General features: G+C 47.2%; 1 protein-coding gene across 4 annotated transcripts in view; it reads left to right on the top strand.

Annotated features, from left to right (window-relative positions):
- Positions 1 to 16,984, top strand: part of Smash (smallish) — a 114,285-nt gene extending 97,301 nt beyond the window's left edge. For 2 of the 4 annotated variants that reach the window (XM_076895232.1, XM_076895233.1), the window contains exons 2-17: positions 1,125 to 1,271; positions 2,358 to 2,546; positions 2,643 to 2,930; positions 3,187 to 4,578; positions 5,028 to 6,035; positions 10,284 to 10,586; positions 10,923 to 11,150; positions 11,690 to 12,051; positions 12,894 to 13,266; positions 13,606 to 13,662; positions 13,907 to 14,229; positions 14,624 to 14,864; positions 14,945 to 15,147; positions 15,215 to 15,387; positions 15,517 to 15,681; positions 15,907 to 16,984. In XM_076895232.1, coding sequence (XP_076751347.1) covers positions 1,224 to 1,271; positions 2,358 to 2,546; positions 2,643 to 2,930; positions 3,187 to 4,578; positions 5,028 to 6,035; positions 10,284 to 10,586; positions 10,923 to 11,150; positions 11,690 to 12,051; positions 12,894 to 13,266; positions 13,606 to 13,662; positions 13,907 to 14,229; positions 14,624 to 14,864; positions 14,945 to 15,147; positions 15,215 to 15,387; positions 15,517 to 15,681; positions 15,907 to 15,929 — 5,376 coding nt within the window. In that variant the 5' untranslated portion in view covers positions 1,125 to 1,223 and the 3' untranslated portion in view covers positions 15,930 to 16,984. The remainder of the gene's footprint in view (positions 1 to 1,124; positions 1,272 to 2,357; positions 2,547 to 2,642; positions 2,931 to 3,186; positions 4,579 to 5,027; positions 6,036 to 10,283; positions 10,587 to 10,922; positions 11,151 to 11,689; positions 12,052 to 12,893; positions 13,267 to 13,605; positions 13,663 to 13,906; positions 14,230 to 14,623; positions 14,865 to 14,944; positions 15,148 to 15,214; positions 15,388 to 15,516; positions 15,682 to 15,906) is intronic. The other 2 variants (XM_076895234.1, XM_076895235.1) reach the window with 2 other exon arrangements.
- Positions 16,985 to 20,321: the final 3,337 nt, after the last annotated feature.

Genomic DNA, 20,321 nt, shown 5'->3' with positions numbered 1-20,321 from the left:
GGGTACTCATTTTCAATGTGTTGCAATGAATTTTATGATATCGAATTTTTTTGTTCCCGTTAATTTCGCCGTTGCATGATTGATCGAACGGCAAATATTTAATGTAGCCTCGAGTACGGTTAACGACGTCGGCAATTAATACTCGATTTATCAATTTTTGTATCGATGTAGAGTTTACGGCGAGACGCTGTCGTCCTTTTATTTTTGCGAGGGTCCTTCATTATCTGGCCTGGTGCGTCCGTTCATTGTACAGGGTTGCTTTTGTGCCAAGCCTTTCCCCTATTGTAAAGAGACTTCTTTCAATTTCCATTGTTCACAGCCTTCGATATTTTCCCTCTTCCCAGTTTTGTCCCCAGCCTGCAATTGCTCGGTTTTTCTTCGCGACTAATTGCTTCCTTTGTCGCGTCCCTCTTCAAGAAATTTCTTCCCCTCGTCCTATCCGGTTCCTTTCAATTTTGACTCGTGAGTCTCGAAAGGATGTTAAAAAAAAAAGGAAAAAACGGTTTCTCGATCGAACGCAGTATGCCTCCACTCTTCGAACGGGATAATTTTCTTAATTTACAGTTTTCTCATTATTAACGTCAATACCTTATACTTTTCTGGGAACAAAAGCTGTTAGAAAACTAGTTAACTCATGGTTTATGTACTATTCAGGTACTTATACATTATTCATCCACTACTACCCCTGTACCACTGTTACAATATTCATGTCTCGCATTCAAACTATTCTCCGCGCAAATTACTATGCTACGTTACTCTTACGCACTAATGACTAACGAGCATCCACTTCGATTAAAAATACAAAACAGAAGGCGAGAGGTGTTTCCATCGAGACTTCCATCCACGAAAGGTCGAGTCCACGGGTAAAGCACGAAATTGCAAACACGTGGCCCATCTCCGACCACCGATTCCCACTCCCGTATCGATTTTACACCCCGACAATGTCGAGGTTCGCCCAGCGAACAGCTCCATTCGCGAACATCAGATAGCATTGAGAGACTCGCGTTCGCGTCGCCGTCGTTCCGCGGCTCGACGCGGGACGAGCGCAGAGCCGAGCGACCGCGAGGACGTCTCGTTTCCCGTTAGCTCGTCAGTTAATAAGATTTCCTATCGATCGGTTCCAGGGACGAGGCGTAGGATGGGCCCGACCGCGCGACCAGTCGTGCTACACTGAAGAGGAGGAGCACCCTTGAGGAAGAGAGAGAAGGAGGAAGGAACGAAGGATGCCTGCCTCGCAGACCGCCGCCACGGAGCGGCGAAACGAGAGGATGGTGAGTGTCCTTTCTGAAACGCGCGTCGGTTTCCGCGGCGAGACGTTCGAGAGGGTGTTTCTAAGTGGCGAGAGACGAACGCCTTTGGAAACGCTGCTCCATTTTCGCGACGAAAGCGTAAATGGGAGGCAGCGAGGCGTCTCGAGCTTGAAAGCGTGTAGGAAGTTGTACATTTAGGGCGTAACAAGATGGTAGATGAATGGTACCATTCAAGCGTCCTTGCTGGAGGAACGTTTGTATGATCGAACGGTGCTTTTTAATGTGTTCGTATCCTGTCTGGCATAATTCTTCGTTTTTATATGGTTCACGTTTTCTTTCGTGCATCGTTTTTATTCAGAACGTTATTCATAAACAATGCTCCTTCGAGACTGCGAAGACAAACACCGTTTCTGTGAAAAGCATCTTGGTTATCTCGAGGATAGGTATTATATTTAAATGTAAGATAATTAGAACGGAGCAGTACAATTGGAGATAACGATAAATGGATTGCGAAACGAAGTTTGTGAGTTGAACGCGGCTAATTAAAGCGACGTCACTGGTACGACGCTTCCATTGGGAATTTCACGGTACAAAAGAGTTAGAAGAGTACAATGGGACGCAATTTTCCGAGAGCACGCTTGACAATCGTCTCTAACTACCGCGCAGCGATTCGCGACGATGTTCGCTATTGAAAAGCCTTAGTACCGTAGAAGCGTGATTCCGCTTCCGGTTTGCCCGCGATGCCGTAACAATTGTTTTCGCTCGGTTATCGACGTCAAACTAGGAACTGATTAATGATTTTTTCAATTTCATCCCGTGTATTCTTATTCTTATTTTACAGACAAAAGTTTCAGTTCAATTTTCAAAACGATTCGAACTAGAACTTTAACAAACAAGGTTCGTTTTGATAATATCCTCCAAGGCATTAGAGCCGCGCCCTCTTGTTCGAAGGAATTTCACGACAACCTCACTTCAGGCGTGTCTATCGATCCGAAAAGTAGTATCGCTCTCGTGAAAAATGCGTTCTTTCGATAATTCTCATCTAGAAAGAAACGTTGGGCATATGTAGAACGACACGTGTAGCACGCAATCGATTAACTGTTTCAGATCACACACGAGCCGCCAAAATTAAAGACGACCCTGAAAACGCCTCCAAAACAAGCGACCAACCCTCTTCAATTCGTCAAAGTTGGTCCCTGCTCTTTGTACCGTACAGCTCAGGAGCAGCTGCAAAAGGTTCAGGAAGTGAAGAAAATAAAGCAAGAAGTCCGCGATGACCCCGAAGATTGGCAATCGGTAAGATCATCCCCAAGATCTTGGTTCGTTTTAACGTGGAACCAGCGAGAGGGCAGTCGGTAAGTCGATTACACGCCGGTCTTCTTACGTATCCAGAATCTGGACAACTGGAAGAGCAGTCGGAGGAAGCGTCAGGAGCACATCATCGAGCGGGTGGTCGAGGTGAAGAAACTCGAGCTGGAGGAACACGATCGGCAGCGTCGTCGAAGCAAGACCTTCTCGGAAATGATGGAAGAGAGGGGCAATAGGGGTCGGAAACTGAGCATCAGCCTGGCCATGTACCACGAGGAGGATGCCAACGACCTGAGCGACCTTGGTATAGGCACCAGCAGCGGAAAGAGCTCGGTCAGCGGCGACACACATGACGACACACACAGTGTCTTGGTAAGATTAATATCTGTGTCAACATTGTTCAAGCAGCAACATCGTCTGTCGCTCGTTCGTATCTATAAACGTACAGACATGTATATATATATATATATACATATACATATATATACTCTGTTCCTAAGTAGGTTAACGTTTTAAACGCCTTCTTGGTTTTTGTTATCAAATTTATAAACGTCCAGCAAAAATGAATTAAACGAACGCTTGCCATCGATACCTTAGAAAAAAGCAGAAACTGACGAAACCATTTCAGAGCGACAGAGACAGCGAAATCGAGAAGAATCACTCGGACGTGGACAACGTGCCAAGCGAGAGCGTGATGGGGAACGACATCACGACATCGTCGGCGACCACTACGGCGATAACGACTACGACGACGAAGAAACCGTTCGGGAACGGGTTCCACAGCAACCACAGTCACAACAACAATCAGGAGTACGATTCCGCGACTACGGCGACGACCAGCTCCCCGGAGCCGGAAGAGTACACGTACGAGGGTGCGATCCGCGGCTACGTGTCGCGGGTGTCGCAGAACATACCGAGGCGATCGTTGGTCGGGTTGGACGCGAAGCTCGACAGTGCCAAGTCATCGACGAACGGCTCGAAGACGAGCCTGAACGACGAGGCCAAGTCCACTATACCGATAGTGAAGGTCGACATCCTGAAGAGGCGAGAGATATTCGAGAAAGCGTCGCAGAAGGAGCAACGGGAGAGCAAGACGAACAGGCTCTCCGGCGACTTCACCGGGACGAAGTCGATCAAGGAGCGGCTGTCGAACCTGGAGAAACAGAAGTACGAGGCGGAGAACACCGAGAAGGCGAGCAACAAGGCGTTGAACAGACTGTCCGGCGACATGAGCTCGATCCGCGAGAGATTGTCTCATCTGGAGAAGCAGGCTTCGGAACGAGAGACCAAGAGCGCCTCGCATCGCAAGTTGAACAACGACGAATTGGAGACGGTCAGACCGTTGCGCGAGAGGCTGTCCACGTTGGAGAAGTACAGCAGCAGCGACGAGTCCTCGGTACCTGGTACCGCTCACGAGTCCCGGCACAACGGCGAGTTGTCCGCCAGAACGATAAAAGATCGCTTGACCGCTCTGGACGCCACCAGGAGCAAGGAATCCGCGGAGAAGAGGCCCACCGTGGGCAAGCACTCGTTGTGCTTCCGTGATCAAGAGAATCGAATCGACACGTCGACTCCCAGCGAGAGGAGCTCGTCGCCTGACTCGGAGTACCGCGTGCCTAGGGCCGCCTTCCACAGGAGCCTCGACTCTTTGGACGCGGACGCCTCCAGCGGCCCGGACACCTTCGAGCGTGTGCAAAGCTTGGAGGAGCTCGACTACGGTAGACGTTATCCGGCCTCCTCGTCGTCCGCTGAGTTGCTGAACGATACCGATCGCGAGGATTCGGGCATCCACACGGCGGACGTCAGCTGCTCGGTCAGCCAAGCCGACGAACCGGTGGACGAGGACATCGTGCACGCTAGCACGATCATCGAGAGGCAGGAGGTGATCGAGGAGAAGCCAGAGGAGCTGCGCGACGTCGACGCGGAGAACGAGCCCGCAGTCGAAGAGGGTAACGTCGTGTCCGTGAACGAGACCTCGACGACTTCTGCCAGCCAACCGGTAGCAGTAGTAGCAAAGAAGGTAAGGGGTTACGACGGTGTTGCATGGAAGTTTCTCTACTGGGTATACATCTAGTTTTTTAGTTGTCGTTATATCATAATTGGCTGACGTATGTAAAAGTGAATTTATTGAATGGGGTATCGGTTGAATTGTTTGACGTTCGCGGGTAACTTTTTTCTACTTACGAGTAATTTGACTGTGCGTTGAGATTTAAGCAGATCGGGGCGGTTTAGTTTGCGAAGGGCAATGGTCAAGTAACACTCGCGTTTCGCGAATTTTCTATCGACGTGGATGGATTTTGAGATCTTTATGCGACAACTGCCAGTAGCTTTGACGAGATGTTACTTTGCCGCTGCGCTTCGTACTCGTATCTCTAATCGAGCCGGCATCTCGAGTCATAACCTATTCTTGTTGTTTGGTTACGGGACGGCAGGTAGTACGATCTATCCAATAACTCTTTGGTTCTCTAGGGTACTGCTGACACTTCTGGGGAACTGTCGACTAACAAATCACAATCGCAGGCACACATAGAGGTTACTAACTCTAGCACACTTCGTTCCTCTCCCGCCACGAGTCGCCCGATCGTTTATCAAAGTCCCAAAGTACCTCCGCGGCGATCACCTCCCGAAACGATCCCAAAACCAAAGTCACCTGCCTCCAGAGAGCACGTCGAGGCCAACGCGGACTCTTTGCCTGCTAAGGAATCGAACCCCAACGCGTCCGGCTCGAAAGTCTTCGCGGACGAGCAGGCCTCAAAATTCGTTGCCGACGAAAACGGCCAGAGCGTCTCGACAGACGACACTGTCAAAGTAACGAGCTCCTCCCCAACGCCATCAGACTCCGCTGTCCTCGACGGTTGTCCGTTGTCACCCGCCAGGGTGGCCGTCGTTCCAACCAGTCTTCAATTAGAGTCCAACGCTACCTCACCATCGAACGCTACCGCGAAAGATGTTCCCAAAACCACGCCAGTCACGTCCCCACGCGCGGCATCCAAGATCCCAACCCCTCTTCCTAGAAAGACAATAGGTGCGAAATCGTCTCCGACCGACTCTACCTCCTCCACGAGTCCGCCTACCTCGCCATCCACCCCAAAAACCGCGTCGCTGAAAACGAGAACGCCGAGCGTTAAAAGTCCGACCGTTCAATTGTCGTCCCCGCAATTCCCGAAAGCGTCCGAAATACCGATCCCCGTCGGTTCCAGTGTCACGTCTAGCTCAAATATCCCCGTATCGCCATCCTCGAGCCTGGAGCAGCCGCCTCTGGCATCCTCGAGCGCGAAACACCCCTCCTCGTCCACGTCCAGCACAAAACAGCAGGCGACGGCGGGCGAAGAGGCGCTGCCTGCGGAGAGACGCCGAACGGTGGTGGAAATTTGCGAAAAGGTGGTGGTACCTCAGGGCAAGACACCTACGACGCCTCCAGTGACGCCATTCATCACCGTGGATCGCGTCAATGAGAAGCAGAGCTCAGCGACCGAGGTTAGGATCGATCAGCAATCTAGCAGCCCTTCGAGAAAGTCTTAAGGGGTTCTAGCGAGGGGGATCGTTCGTCTCTTTGGCTATCCTCGCGTAGCAACATTGTCTCTCGCCCCCTATCGTGTTAGACCTGGCTTCGTCTAACTTCCATTTAGATCTTGTACATAAAGAATGGGCTTTAGAGCCGGGCGTCCAAGCGGCGGGAACTGCTACTCGATCGCTCTGTGAACGATCTCGGCGTCGTACCGATCCCGGGATCATGCAGAGTTTCAAACGGAGTAAACGGGAGTTTCTTACTTGCGAAAGCAGTCGAACGCGAGGAACGCGTTTCTCTCACGAGCTTATCTATCGCAGCAATATTCCATTCTATCGTGCCTCGATCGATTTTTTACGATAACCATCGGTCTCCTCCTCTCGTACGATCAAATCGCTCGCAAACGAACGCGTCTTTAAATCGACTCGATCCTGGCAGATAACCGTCGCGTCTCGAATCTATCGGAATCAGGAAACTGAATCCTGCCACTTTGGACACCCGGATAATGTAACCCGTCTTTCGCCTATCGCTTCCACACGTATTTATTATCCGCCATTTACGCAACAAATCTCTGCTGGAAACGAAGGCGCGAGACTGTAGCTAACGATGTAAATAGACGATGCAGGAGCAAAACGTACATGATAATCAACCCCCGCCCCCCTACCCCCGAGTATCGAGTAGAATTAGTTCAGGTAGCCGGAAACACGCGACAGAGCTGGGAAGTGAACGATGTTACCAGTTTGTAAGAACGCCGTTGACCACGGCGAACCGCGGGAACGTAGTGGCCTAATCGAGCAGGGAATTACATTTTGGATTTAATCACCGATGCCTATTGCGATCGATCACTGCCTGACGCAAGAAATCGCGATGTATTTTGATAGGAAACGTTCGAGGAGACACTTGAACGATGTCCAGAAAAGGCCACGGGTACCAGCCTTCTTTAGAGCAGATACTTGGAGCGTAAGACTTCGTTCTAGATTAACTTGTAATCCACCTGAACGCGACTTGTCGACGCTTGACGCTCGCTAGCGAGTGACGATCGATTGTAGCGCTTGGTACAAGGCGTATGCGGTTAATGGAATATAAAATCGAGTAGGCAGAGAAGTTTGTCGTGTCGTGTTTCCATCGTGACCGCGAGCAGCATCGAGATCACCCCGAGGAAGGGATTTTGAAGCACGAATGAAACGAAAAGTCGTATTCGAATTGATGACTCTCGTGGTTTCCAGAGGTTCACTTTTGCTTCGAAAAGCCCCGATTTCAATTCAACGAACGCGTGACACCGATAACCAATTATCGAATGCCTTTAACGTTACTGAAAACGATGCACAACCGAAAAATCGAATATCGAATTTAAGACTAACACGTCGACCACTTTTACCATTGTCTTCGTCGCCCCGAATTGTTCGCAGTGAAAGATGGAAATTCTGCTGAGAAACGTCTGAATCGCAAATAAAGGGGAAACAGTATAAATTTTCAGACTGTCTTCCGCTTGATTTGTCCACGAAACGAACCCTCCACACCCCGCCCAGTCTTCGTTTACTTCGACGGGAGTTTCGATCGAGTCTGAACGAAAGAACGCGCGTAAACCTTTGTATCGATCGGTGACGTACGAGATCGTAAATCGAAAATCCCCTTATCGTCTGTGCGATACGTGTATCATCGACAAGCAACGATTCGAGCTTCAGCGGTGCAGTTGTAATCCAGTGACGACCGCGTCCAAAGTGTCGTTCTCGTGAACCGCGGATCGGAGGTCGGTCAGAGCGACCTTTATGCAATTGTTACGAAAGGCGCTCGTATCTGACCCGTGCCACGATAAAAGTGTCCTGAATTGTCACAATTAATCGTCCCATTAATCTCGAGTCGTCGCATTCGTCTCTTTGCAGACACGGTCGGTGCACCGAAGGAGGTAAGAACCGTGTGGCGTTTCATCTGGTGAAATCAAGTTTTACTTTTTTTTTTTTCCTTTTTTTTTGATCCTTGAGAAAGTTTTTTTGTTGACCAAATCTCCCCAGCTTGACCCCCTGAGTAATTTTCCGATTATTAACCAGTAACGCCATTAATATCGAGATTCCTTCGAGAATCGAAGTTCCTTTTCTTCGCAACGTAAGATTATTTTGTTCAATTTGCTTGACGGATTTTTCTTAGTTCTTATTTGTTCGTCTTTCCGAGGAGGGAAGTTTCTATCGTAGAATTCCGCTCCACCTTCGAGCAGCTTGTTTGTCGTAGCTGCGTCAACAGTCATCGTCGAGCAATTTCAAGCCGGTGTGTCCTAATTTTTCGCTCCCCGCTACTCTAAAGAGGTAAGACGGCGCTTTCGATGCTCGAGCTAGCGATAAACTCCACGAATATGTGTCTTCCCCTCACGACTGGTTCTATCATTTAAGTAGTTATCCCGCTTATCGCTAGTTTTGGTATTTGCTTCCGACACGAGACCATGCATGGCTCCAGCTTGAACGATTTTATCAGTCCCCGTAGTATCGCGTCGACCAACGGTCCTCGCAGCGACGCGCGATCCTTGTTTCTTCTTTTCGCGACGACATTTTAGCGAGTGCCACGGTTACGGTATCTGTTGCACCACAGTCCGTTAGAATGCACAAAACTTTCCACGTTCTGATGTAATTTTCTTTAAAAGCTCCGTCGTCCTCGTTTTGGTGAAGACGATAAACTTTTAGGTCGTTACCAAGTCACCCGGGAAGCAATCGAATGACCAGGGTGTATCGAATTTTTCCAGTTATTTTTACACGGTCTCTTCTTCGATTGATAAGCGATTTACACTTGGAAATAATTATATCGCTGACACCGCTACAAATAGAAACATTTTAGTTATAAATTGGTAGAAGTCTCGCGATAACGTTCCCTTTATCGCAGCATTCGTTTCAGAGAGTACCATACTGACGATTTTTTTAACCTTTGCCTTGTTTTCAGACGTTGGCCAGGAAAAAATCAATTACCAAAGTGATATCGATCGTTTTATAGCTTTATTTACTCCGTCTGCGAATGATTCCCCTGCAACATCTGTGGAATTGACGCGAGCTATTGCAGCCTTCTAAAGCTATATTTTTTTCTTCATATTTTTAATAATTGATTTTATCTTCGATATGTAATATCTAAACAAAAACAATCGTCACATATAAAATTGATAACTACTTGTAGAATTATCGAGGGAAAGCAGTCAGGACGGTACCAGTTTCTTTTTATCTTGTAGTTAAATTTTTCCCAAGAAAGATCTTCATCAACAGCTTAAATGTCACTTTTGTTATCGAGTGATAAATGGTTACGACGTTTTACATTAAACAGTTGGTGGAAACCACGAATTCAGTCACATATTTACTTTGTACATACAGATTATGATAAAAGTTATCGTTATAGCCGAAAGGTCTTGCCTTTGTTTGCTCCAACTTCGTTAATCGACGACAGTATATGACATCACAATTGCACTAATTGTAAAATTGAGAAAAACGGTAAACTGCATGGTGCTTAAGTGCTTATTATTCATTGGCGCATGCATTTTATTACTAGAAACGTTCAACTAACAATAGTCATCGACGACACATCGATGATATACCTCTTCTTTAACAACATATCGTTCATCTTGAATTTATCTTCTTCGCATGTGCTTGTTTTATTGAATTATTTACAGATAATCGTATAACAAATTTGGAAATTGTAGAAATCTCTGTCTTAAATCATCGTTTCGCGTGCTCGTTTCGTACGTTCGTATTAGCATGAATTCGACGAAAAACTTCACGATAAGCATGCATGAGCCTTGCGTTACTATATAAAAACACGATGGACATAGAAAAAATAATAGACAAGCAAGAAAACGAGACCCGTAGAATGCAAAATAATTTCGCATCCGAGACCGCTGTTGCTTCTCCGGTTGTTGCTCGAAATCCAGAGTTTCTCAAGCCTCCACACGTACGCACACCATTGAAGTACATTCGAGTTTAACAAACGTCAGACAATTGTTTCTGGAAAAGATTAGTCGTATCTCGCGTCCAGTGCTCGATCTTGTATCAAGAGTTGGACACGAATCGACGAAGGGTTGGCATCCGGTTAGAGCCGGCCCTGAAATTAGCTTGAGAAACGCTGGCACGCGGACGAAGCACGTCGGTGTCGATTTGCATAGAATGTGGCGTTGCAAAATTCGTGGCGGTGCTAGCCGCAAGCCCAGTTCCGTGGGGCAATGCCAATAACGCAGACCGGCGTCTCCTCAGGAACCGATCGTTATCGAGAAAGCGGACGACGCTGAGACAGCGGCGATTTGCCAGCCGGGGCCGGCAGTCGAACGCGAAGAGCACGAGGAAAAGGAAGCGTCGATGTACGGGAAGATCGAGCAGTACGAGCAGCCGACGCGCATCCCGATCGAGGAGTCGATCGACGTGCACGACGCACCTCAGACGAAGCCGGCGAACGTCCCTGCGCCTGAAAGACCGACGACCTTGACCCTTGGCAAACAGGAAACCGCAACGATGGACACGATGAGCCTGCTCAGCCCCGTATCGCCCATCTCGACGCAGGTAACGATACGCTCGGCTTGTTACCTACCCCCGTTTCGGGGACGCGGACCGGGACGAGGATCGAGAGATGGACGGGGCTCAGAATTTGCATAGAATGGTCCTTTATTCCGCGACTAGTTTGGCATCAATTCCTTTTTTCTACTCCGCAAGTGGGTGGTATTGTTTCGTGGGATTATAGCGAAGTCGATGATAGCTTTCTTTTTCTTTCTTTTTTTTTAACGATAGTTTGTTACTTTGCAACGAAATGCCCATCTTCGAGCTGTGGATTTTTAGTTACCAGTATCTGATTATCGCTATCGTTAGTTTAGTGTCACTAACAGAATTCTTCGTTTGCAGATCATGCCGCTGACTTTATCCAGCGACGAGGAAATAGTCGCGGGGTTGACGTTTCCGCTGGGGCCACCGACCAGCGTGGAACCTCCCAAGGAGAAACCACCGCCGCCACCAGTGGACGTTAGCGACGAGGAGAATCTGCCCGTGGAACCTCTGAAGAGGTTGAACTCCACCCGCAGAATAAAGAAAGAGTTACGCACGAGGCGCTCTGATTTCCTCGGGATCGAAGGGGTACGCGAACGTGATCTCTAGCATGTATTCCTAAATCGTTCATCGTTTTCACCGCGTTTGACGTATTGAAATATTCAGTACGAAAAAGTGCGTGCCGCGGCTCAAAATTTCCTCCGCGAACACGTCGCTGACACCGTCTCGACCGCACTTTCGTTTCTTCCCACGGCGCTCTTCGCCTCCCTCGACGGCTTTCACTTGTTTCCGGAAGCCTGGTGTGCTCCGCGGCCATTGGCGCACCCGCATTCATCGTTCCAGAAGATCGTATCGCTGGCGTAACATCGTTTAACGATATTTAATTGAAGCGCGTGAATGAATTTACGTAACGGACAATCGCGATTATGCGTGTCAGTCTAGCCAGATGAGATTCGCGTGCTCGTTCGTTGACCGCGATACGTCAGCGATGCGAATTGTTTCGACCACTGCTCTGACGCTACACTTTTATCTGATATCGAATTTGAGAAATTTTTAGCCATTCACACTTTGTAATCGCCCAGCTGTCATCTTAGCGAACCACTCGAGAAGATCGCTTCAATTTGCAGGTAAACGACGACGAATTAGAGCGCGAGTTGACCCTGACCAAGCCACCGGACATGGCGGCGATCCTAGCCGAGGAGAGGCGCATCGAGCAACTTCATCGCCGCTCGTACGACACTGACAGCAACTACGAGCAGGACTCCAGCCACGAGAGGGATTCTGGCGTCGAATTGGGCCACGCTGAAGATTGGACGAAGCAACCAGTCAGCCCGGACATGTCCCAGCACAGTCGTCAAAGCAGCGAGCCGTTCGGCGCCAGCGTCACCTCCTCCGAGGAGGACGAGATCACGAAGAAAGAAAGGGAGATCATCGAGGTACTCGAGAAAGAGGAGCAGTGGCGGTACGGCAACAATCGTGAGATGAACAGGTAGGAATATTTCGCGGCAATTTCTATGACGTTGGACGGAAGGGGTGTCAGGAGGGTAAACTCTCTCTCTATCGACTAGGCTCGATACACATAGCTTTTCTACGGCTCTGGACGAAATGTACATTTTTTTTTCTCTTCCCTTTTTTTCTTTTTTCCGAGCGTTTTCTTCCGGTTTCGGTGAATGTCACATACAGGTTTTTCTGAATTTCGCCGGCTTTCTCTGGCTGTAGGAGGCCACTCCTATGTTTCCGTTTTCTTCGAGTATTCACTGAAGTAACAAGTTGCTTGAGGTACTCTTTTTTTTTTTTAACGTCTCTGGTAGATGTTTGCACGATGATTCTTGTATTAATTCTTTATCGTCGGAAGCATGCCTGCGGTGGTCGAAGATATCAGTTTCCGCACGCGGTGTTGCGCTCCGCGCGTTGATTATTTATTTGCTGTCGTTCATCGGGAGCTCTTGCCTCGCAACGATGGACTGCAATTCCCTTGCGATTCTAAAGATACGAGGAAAAGAAGCCCCACGGGACGGGTGTCTTCGATGACCGCCACGACGAGCCAAAAATATTTCTAAGCGTCTGTTATGTATGTACATAAATGCAACTACGATGAATATTGTGTAACTCGGGATCAAATGTAAGAAAAAAAATATACGGTGATGAATAAAGTGAACAACCTCTACTTTATACATTGATGGTCCTCTCCTATCGCTTGACTGTCGCTATCGCTATCGCCGCTCTCTCGTTCGGACGCGTCTCTAAATCTCTGCACGGGTAGGAAAAGATCGCGCGGAGGCGGCTGGGCGCCGTTTAAGTCGAGTAATCGAGAAATTCATGACGGCACAGTGACTTGGGCGAGAAATTGGCGCACAAGCTGCGCGAGCTCGAGGAGGAGAAGATGCAGCTGGAGCGGGAACGCGCCCAGGAAGTGGCCCTGCGCAGGCAAGAGGAGACGTTGCGGAAGAACGAGGACAATATACGCAAGCAGGAGGAGACGCTGCGGAAACAGCAGGAGGAGACAGCGAGGCAGCAGGAGGCGGCGGCGCGTGCCGAGGCGGAGGCGAAACGCGCCGAAGAGAAAAGGCAGGAGGAGGAGCTGAGGGCGCAGGCGGAACAGCTGAGGATCCAAAAAGAGATCGAGGAGGAGATTGTGGCCGATGCCCGCCGCCTCGAAGAGAAACGGATCAGGGCTATGGAAAATCAAATTCGCGAGCAAGAGGTATGGTTCTTGCAATTTTCTACCCCTCCTCCTTTGTGTTTTGGGTTTTGTTACGTGGGTGCGGGTGCTTTGGAACGCTGTCGAGTGAGATGTCGCGTCTCTATCGGAGAATCGATTCCGATCTCGGTTGTTTTATATCTTAATCGTTATCCATTGATTTATATATATATACATATATCGATCATTTTTTTGAAGAGGATATAAAAGACACGACTGAGACAAAGACTAACGAGTGTGCGTGAGAGAAATAGAGAGAACCTCCTAAAGTAATAGCATGCTGTAAATTAAGTATATCGCACCGTATACGCTAACAGGTGTACCGTTGATAATTATTCACAGAACACGTCATTGGTTGGTGCTGGTATGATCGACGAAGAAGACGAGTTTGCTTCCGGGGTAAGGGACACAGTACCTTTCGTAACTTTTGCCATTTTCTTTCGTCGCTTGCTTGTAACAAAAACGAGGCGAACTCACGGAAATATATAAATTCCATTCGCCGAGCTTGATCGAGGATTAAATAAAAATCAACCTGATTCGACTACGTACACGTTTTGTAAAGAATAGTTCAGATCGATCAAACGAATGTGATACACGCGCGTGACTGATTGCGACTAATTTCTGTTCTCCCTTCTTCGAGCAGGAAGTCTTGAAAGTGGAGAGAGAACTGCTGCAGCTGGAACAGGAAGAGCTGAAACGCCAACGGAACAATCTGGCGTATCGCGAACAAAAGCAGCTGAAAATGGCAGAACAATTGCAGGAACAATGGAAATCCTTGCAAGACGTTGCGCACACCTCCGCGAACACCATTCAACAGTTCAAGAGTCAACCACCGATGAATTACAGGTCGTCGATGCCGAATCTTCAGCTTCAGGACGTGCAAAGAAGAAGGCCTCCGCCGCCCCCTATACCACCAGCTAAACCGTTGCGTTTAATCGAGCAGAGGCAAAGAGACGTTACGATAAGGTAAACATCTTCTCGCATCTAAAAAGAACTGTATCAAAGTACGAAGGAAAGATACACGGATAGGCTCTGTTAAATTCATTAAGCGGAGTGTTACGTAAGGGAAGGTGCAATCCAATGCAGCTCGGCGAACTGCAACAGGACATTGTTATGTCACCGTTCAAACAGATACCAACCGACAGGAAATGTAAATTAGAGGTAGAATATAGAGCTGCTAATTGTGTCGCTTAATTTCCTGCTGAAACTTTCCGCTTTGTTGCGTCTGACGTAACGTTCTCGCCGATCCGATCGTGTGCAGTCGTCGATTGCACTCCGATCGTTCGTAATATTTGATCAGCTGAAATCGTACCAATATTCTAACTGTTTCGAGCGTGTGATGACCTCGTAATATGAACAGGAGCAGCAGGATCCCCTCGGCGGACTCGATTCCTCAGCAAGTGGACGCGACTCTTCGGCACAGTGCATCGGTTACGACGCTGTCGAGCCACGCTGGACAACAGATGAGCAGGCAAACGTTGCAGGCGCTTAGCGCAGTACCTCGGCCACGAATCGTTCAGAGCGACCAATGGGTCCAACGAAGGAAGAGCGACGTGCCACGAGGCGCTCACGATCTGAACTATCAACACTGGCTCATTCAAGTGAGTATCTCGAGCCAGAATGCTCGTGGTGAGATAGGAGAGAGTGACGCGTTTATCTGATGTTACGATGTCGCGCGCAGGAAGCGGAGCAGAGGAGGATTAGCGAAAAGAATCAGCGGTCACCAGCGCGGAAATCTCAAATGCACGTAACAGGAACCTCGGTGCCTTACACGATGGCACCAACGAGGACGGACAGTAAACCGTTGCCTGATTCCATCATACAGACTCTTACGCAAAGAGTGCAGAACAGGGCGCAGGAGAAGCCGCTTCCGCCGAGAAGGAGGTTTGTAATAACTTTTCTACTAACTTTTCGGTCATCATTCGTTTGACACGCTTTAAATTCTCTTCAGATTGGAGCACAGCACGAGTCAGGAACATCTCTCTGCGTTGCAACACCAACCGCAGCAACATGTTATGCAGCCGCAGAAACCCCAGCCACCACCCCCGATGAACGCTGAGAATCAGGAGAAAATGTTAAGCGTCAGTGGGAAGAAGAAATGTTCGCACTGTGGAGATGAATTAGGTATGGAAAATGAGACCAAGTTGAGGTGAATTTCTATGAAATGCTTTCGTGTACTATTCGTGTACGGTTCTCTGCGAGCTTTCAAGGTGTTTGATTGGTTAACCGAGGTAACTAATTTTGGATAATTAGGTCGGGGCGCAGCGATGATCATCGAAAGCCTGCGGCTGTTCTATCACATGGAGTGTTTCAAATGCTGCGTGTGTCACGTGCGGCTCGGTGACGGATTAATGGGAACAGACGTGCGCGTTAGGAATCAAAAGCTTCACTGCCATAACTGCTACTCCAGTGACGACGGTAACGCACATTTAACTTTTCTTATTAATATCTGTTATTAGAATTAGGTAAACGTGACTCCACCAGCAATTTTCCATCTTTGATAAACGCACAAATGTACGAAATAAAATTAAACTCACGTGGATTGCGCTCTGAATCACACGTGCGCGTAAAATCGCAGAGGATTATAAATCTTTGATGCTGTTCGATGCTTAAATGTTATAGACAAAAATCGCAATGTTTCAGGTGTCAAGTTCAGTTGCGTGTGAAACCGAAAGGGGACAGTGGCTAATGGGAGCACGCTGACTAACTTGAATATAGCATCATCCGGCTATATTTTATAAGTTATAGTTGACCATTTTAGCTACCAGTAGGTAATCCGCGACCGCGACACCAGCGAACTATCCTCTTATCTGTACATAAAACTTTGACGGACGGGTACGAGCGAGAAGCAAGTGGACGCGGGATGTGTTCGTTTCGCGTAGGTATACGTTCGTGCGCTTTAATTTAAACAAGGAAATCAACATTTCTCAAGTAACGCGGATTTCTTTTCAATCAACTAACCGTAGAACGTATCGAGAGAGGGAGAGAGAGAACGAGAGAGAGTGAGAGAAAGAGAGAGAGAGAGAGCGATGTGTAAATAAACGTGTATTTATGTAATTAGCATAATGATAGGGAAAATCTAATTGAACGAGAAATCGCGAAGGCGGTTGTCTCTGTTGATCGTTGAGAAAAATGCGCCGATTTCGAGTGGATTTAGCATAATATCGGCGAACGATTCATATGTATATTTTTGTAATATAGCTACCCCGTGGTATTTATGAGAGAAAATCCCTTTGATGTGTGTGACGGCTTCTTCTACTGTCCCTCTTTACCACACTTATGTCTGTCCTCCTGTTTCTCTATTTTTCTATTCTTTTTTTTTGTTGTTTCTCTAAATGCTTACAAATTAATAGATGATTTCAATCGAATCGAATAATGCCTCTATCTTTTACGAGACCTCGTTTAGATTCTAGTTGATCGTTACGGTAGTAGAGTCATTTAACGGTAGCTGCATTAACGAGATGCGATTATTTCAAGGCTCGAGTTTCGTGTTCTTTCTTTTCCCCTCACTTCGCGTCGAAGCGAAAGATGCAGAGTTGCGCCGCGACTCGACGACGACCACCGCCGCCGTTGCCCTCGTTTTTCGACGACACCACTCGCGTGCAGCCGTCATCGTATCGCGGATGCACAATTGCCGTTGTGAAATATTGTATGATATGTGTCTCGTGTTATTGCAAACATGTAATTTTATATTATCGAGAATAAATGTTTATTATAGCGATAGCAGTGTTCGCTATCCCCTCTCACGCAGGCATCCCGTTCGCACAGAAACAAACGCACGGTACTCTTTAACCGCTTGATCACGGTGAGTAAAAGGTTGAACCGCTGTTGGCACCGTATGATTTCTTTTGCAGAGAAAAAGCTCTCGATCATCCGTCGTATATTTAGCAGCTTTGACGCGTTCCTGCTGTGCAGATTAAAAAAAAGGGGTGGATGACGTCGATAAGTAAGAAGCTAAAGGCCGCCGAACATTCGAGGTCTGAAGGATATAGTAGTAGCTTTCAGACAATCTTGGCACGTGCCAGGTTTCCGTTCGAACTTCTTGTACGCACTCTTACTGCAATTGTATATTACAAAAGGAGATAACACGAGGTGAAATAAATGCAGCGAAATAAATAAAATTATACATTCTATACCCTGAACTCTCCCCTGCAAGGATTACATTGTACATTTTATTATATACTTACACTGTGCACTCATACTGTAAACTTGTTAAATCAATTTTCAATATTTTTTATTCTTTTATGGTTCGCGCGTGGCAACTCGAGCGAGAGGTGACAATCTCTGTTTATGCTGAATTTCATTATCTCTAGTTGATAGAAGCGAAGCATTGGTTCGAGGATAGAACTCTTAGGCTGTTTCTGTTTTCGGCTGCAAAGTGACATTGTGACGTAAAATAGGGATTAAGATAAAAGTCCTCTACGATTGTAGTCCCCGAGTTGAATACATATCCAGCGTTAGTACAGCTTCGACGATCGTAGGAAGCACACGTATCGCGATGTTGCCACTCGTTTTAAAGTTTTAAGACGAATTTGATTTTGAATAGATCAGAAACGTATATATCCATGATAGTGATGTAGTATCGGGTGTGAGGAACAGAAAAATTAGAGTAATAGGCAGTGAATCCGGAAGTAGCAGCGATGGACCTACAAGATTCCTGCAATTCAGAATGCCTTGGTAAGTGTTTATGTAAAACATCATACCTAACGCAACTACAGAACTTGAACTCCGATAATTATGCTTTCCAAAATGTAAACACAGATAATATATTAAAATATAACACTTCCGTATGTTAATTTGCGCAAAGGGTTAAATCTATGCAAAAGACATAGAAACCGGATATATTCTAACAAATATATCCGGCACTGGTCTCTTGCTAAAGTATCAAACCTTCAACGAGGGAAAAGGATGCGAGTAGTTTACACAGACAAGGATCACTGTCGGAGTTGCAACTTACAAAGGTATTCAGAACGACAAGACAATATAAAAACTAGCGCAACTATCTCATCGAACAATACAAATTATACATATTATAGAAACAGTTGAACAATTCAGCTCGACACTTTCCATTCCACGAACTTTCACTGAACTGTCACGAGGAGCACGGCAAAAATCCCTCGGCAAAGGCACGACGGACGAGAATTAGGCATGCATTCGCGAGCATCGGTATCGCGAGCAAATAGAGCATAATGCACGTGCACACGGTAGCTGGATATCCGTTCCGGCACACCCTGTTTCCTTGGAGAACAATTAATTCTAGGCCGAGTCGCGCGACACTGTGTGAAAAGCCAGCGTCGATGGGGCGGCTGGAACTGCGTCGCGGCTCGTCACGGTGAATTGAATTACTCAGCCGCCTCTCGACACGCTTTATCGGTTTCAACGATTCGAACACCATCCCTCTATTAATAGGCGAGACTGCACTCGGGGTTTGAGTCCCGACGACACGCGTCGGATCTCGCTAATTTTGATAAATCGCATGTCATGTTTCCAGTCGCGTTGCAGCGACGCGCAGACGGACGGATCGGTTGAAACTTTGACGTTTCGTCGATTGCCTTGCTCTGTGGTCTCTGCTATTTCGGGATTCGCGTTAAACTAGTCAATTAGAGCACGGTATGGGTTTAATGGACTATAAGATCGTGCGAGGTATTTGGTATTTCGGAATTGCATTCGATCAATTCACTGAAAATGTACGACAAAACTGTTCCTGAGCGCAAAGTATTTTTATTCAGCTCACTGGGTTAAAATTATTCTGATTTAAACTTCGGGTAACTGTTATTTTTGCGTGTTCTATGTCCGCAGCTTCGAGTGAAAGTTGGTTCCAAGCACTTTTCATCTATATTTAAAACAATTTAGATATTCCGTTTCCTCCCGTTCTATTGAAGAGAAGTCAAGGTGATCTCGAGGTCTGAAAAGATCGACACTTGGAAGGGAAAGCGAGCGTGCGCACAAAGGAAATGAAATTCTCTAAAACTATCATCGCCAAGTAACGAACGAAACTTGTATTGTATTTCGCAGACCATTTGTACCGTTACAAAATAGCCACGCGTAAGACACGCGCGTCCATCCTCACTTGGTTAAACAGAAACAATACGAGCGTCGAACTGGAGCGTGGCGCACTACCAACCGTCTAGATCGTTGTCGGGCATAAAATTATTAACCCGTCGACTAGATAATCGATTCGATAATACACGCACGCAACCATAAATCATTCGTGTTCCTCTTCCAGCAACCCAGAAACCACTTTACGATCTCCCGTACGATACAAGGGTCGCCCTTAATTTTCGCGAAACCGCTGTGTCCACCATTTATTCCTGGCCGCGGACGAACGAGTCCACACGCGAACTCTAAATTAGGGAATAAGGAATGACCGTTCGAGAAACGCCGCGCGATTTCGTGGTCATTTTCCGGACGAAGTTCGAAACGACTGACGATCGTCCACGATCGGCTGATTGCTTCCAGCAAGGCTGACTTGCCACGAGATTACTTGACCCGTCGAATCGCTACGTCGTTCATTTCGGTACCCTCTATTAATAGGATCGTTACCTGCGTTGGCACGCCGCACGTCGAACCGTGATCTAACGACCAGCAACGAAATTACTTTTTCGACGAAACGACGAACAGTAATTCCACCCCCAAGCAGCAAGCATTTCGTGAGTTAGGTTCGATCTTAATCGATAGATTTATCGCGATCAAACGTTAATTTTGTACCAATCGTTGCCGGTGAAATTAAGGGGATTTTAAAGTTGTACTATGTACTACTCGGTTTCTTTTTTACGAGGATACATAGTTAAATAATTATACTTGTAGACCGTATAAAAGATCATTAGTAGAAATAGGAAATAAAATGTTGTACTCGCCTTCAATGATCAACGGCTAATGCAGCCATTTAGTTGCATTTCGACGAGATAACGCAAAGCTTTACGCGCGACTGGAAATTCAGGATCGACCGGAAGGGAACAGCGCGAACGTATCGAGTGAACAGAATACCAATACTTTCGCTCCGGACGAGTCTATTGGGTCTTGAACTTTACTCATCGATAATCCAGTTGGAACTTTTG

The sequence above is a fragment of the Xylocopa sonorina genome, chromosome 5 (genome assembly GCF_050948175.1).
Source record: "Xylocopa sonorina isolate GNS202 chromosome 5, iyXylSono1_principal, whole genome shotgun sequence".
Taxonomy (NCBI): Eukaryota; Metazoa; Arthropoda; class Insecta; order Hymenoptera; family Apidae; genus Xylocopa; species Xylocopa sonorina.
The sequence above is the reverse complement of the archived record's forward strand: the minus strand, read 5'-3'. Positions and strand labels throughout refer to the sequence as shown.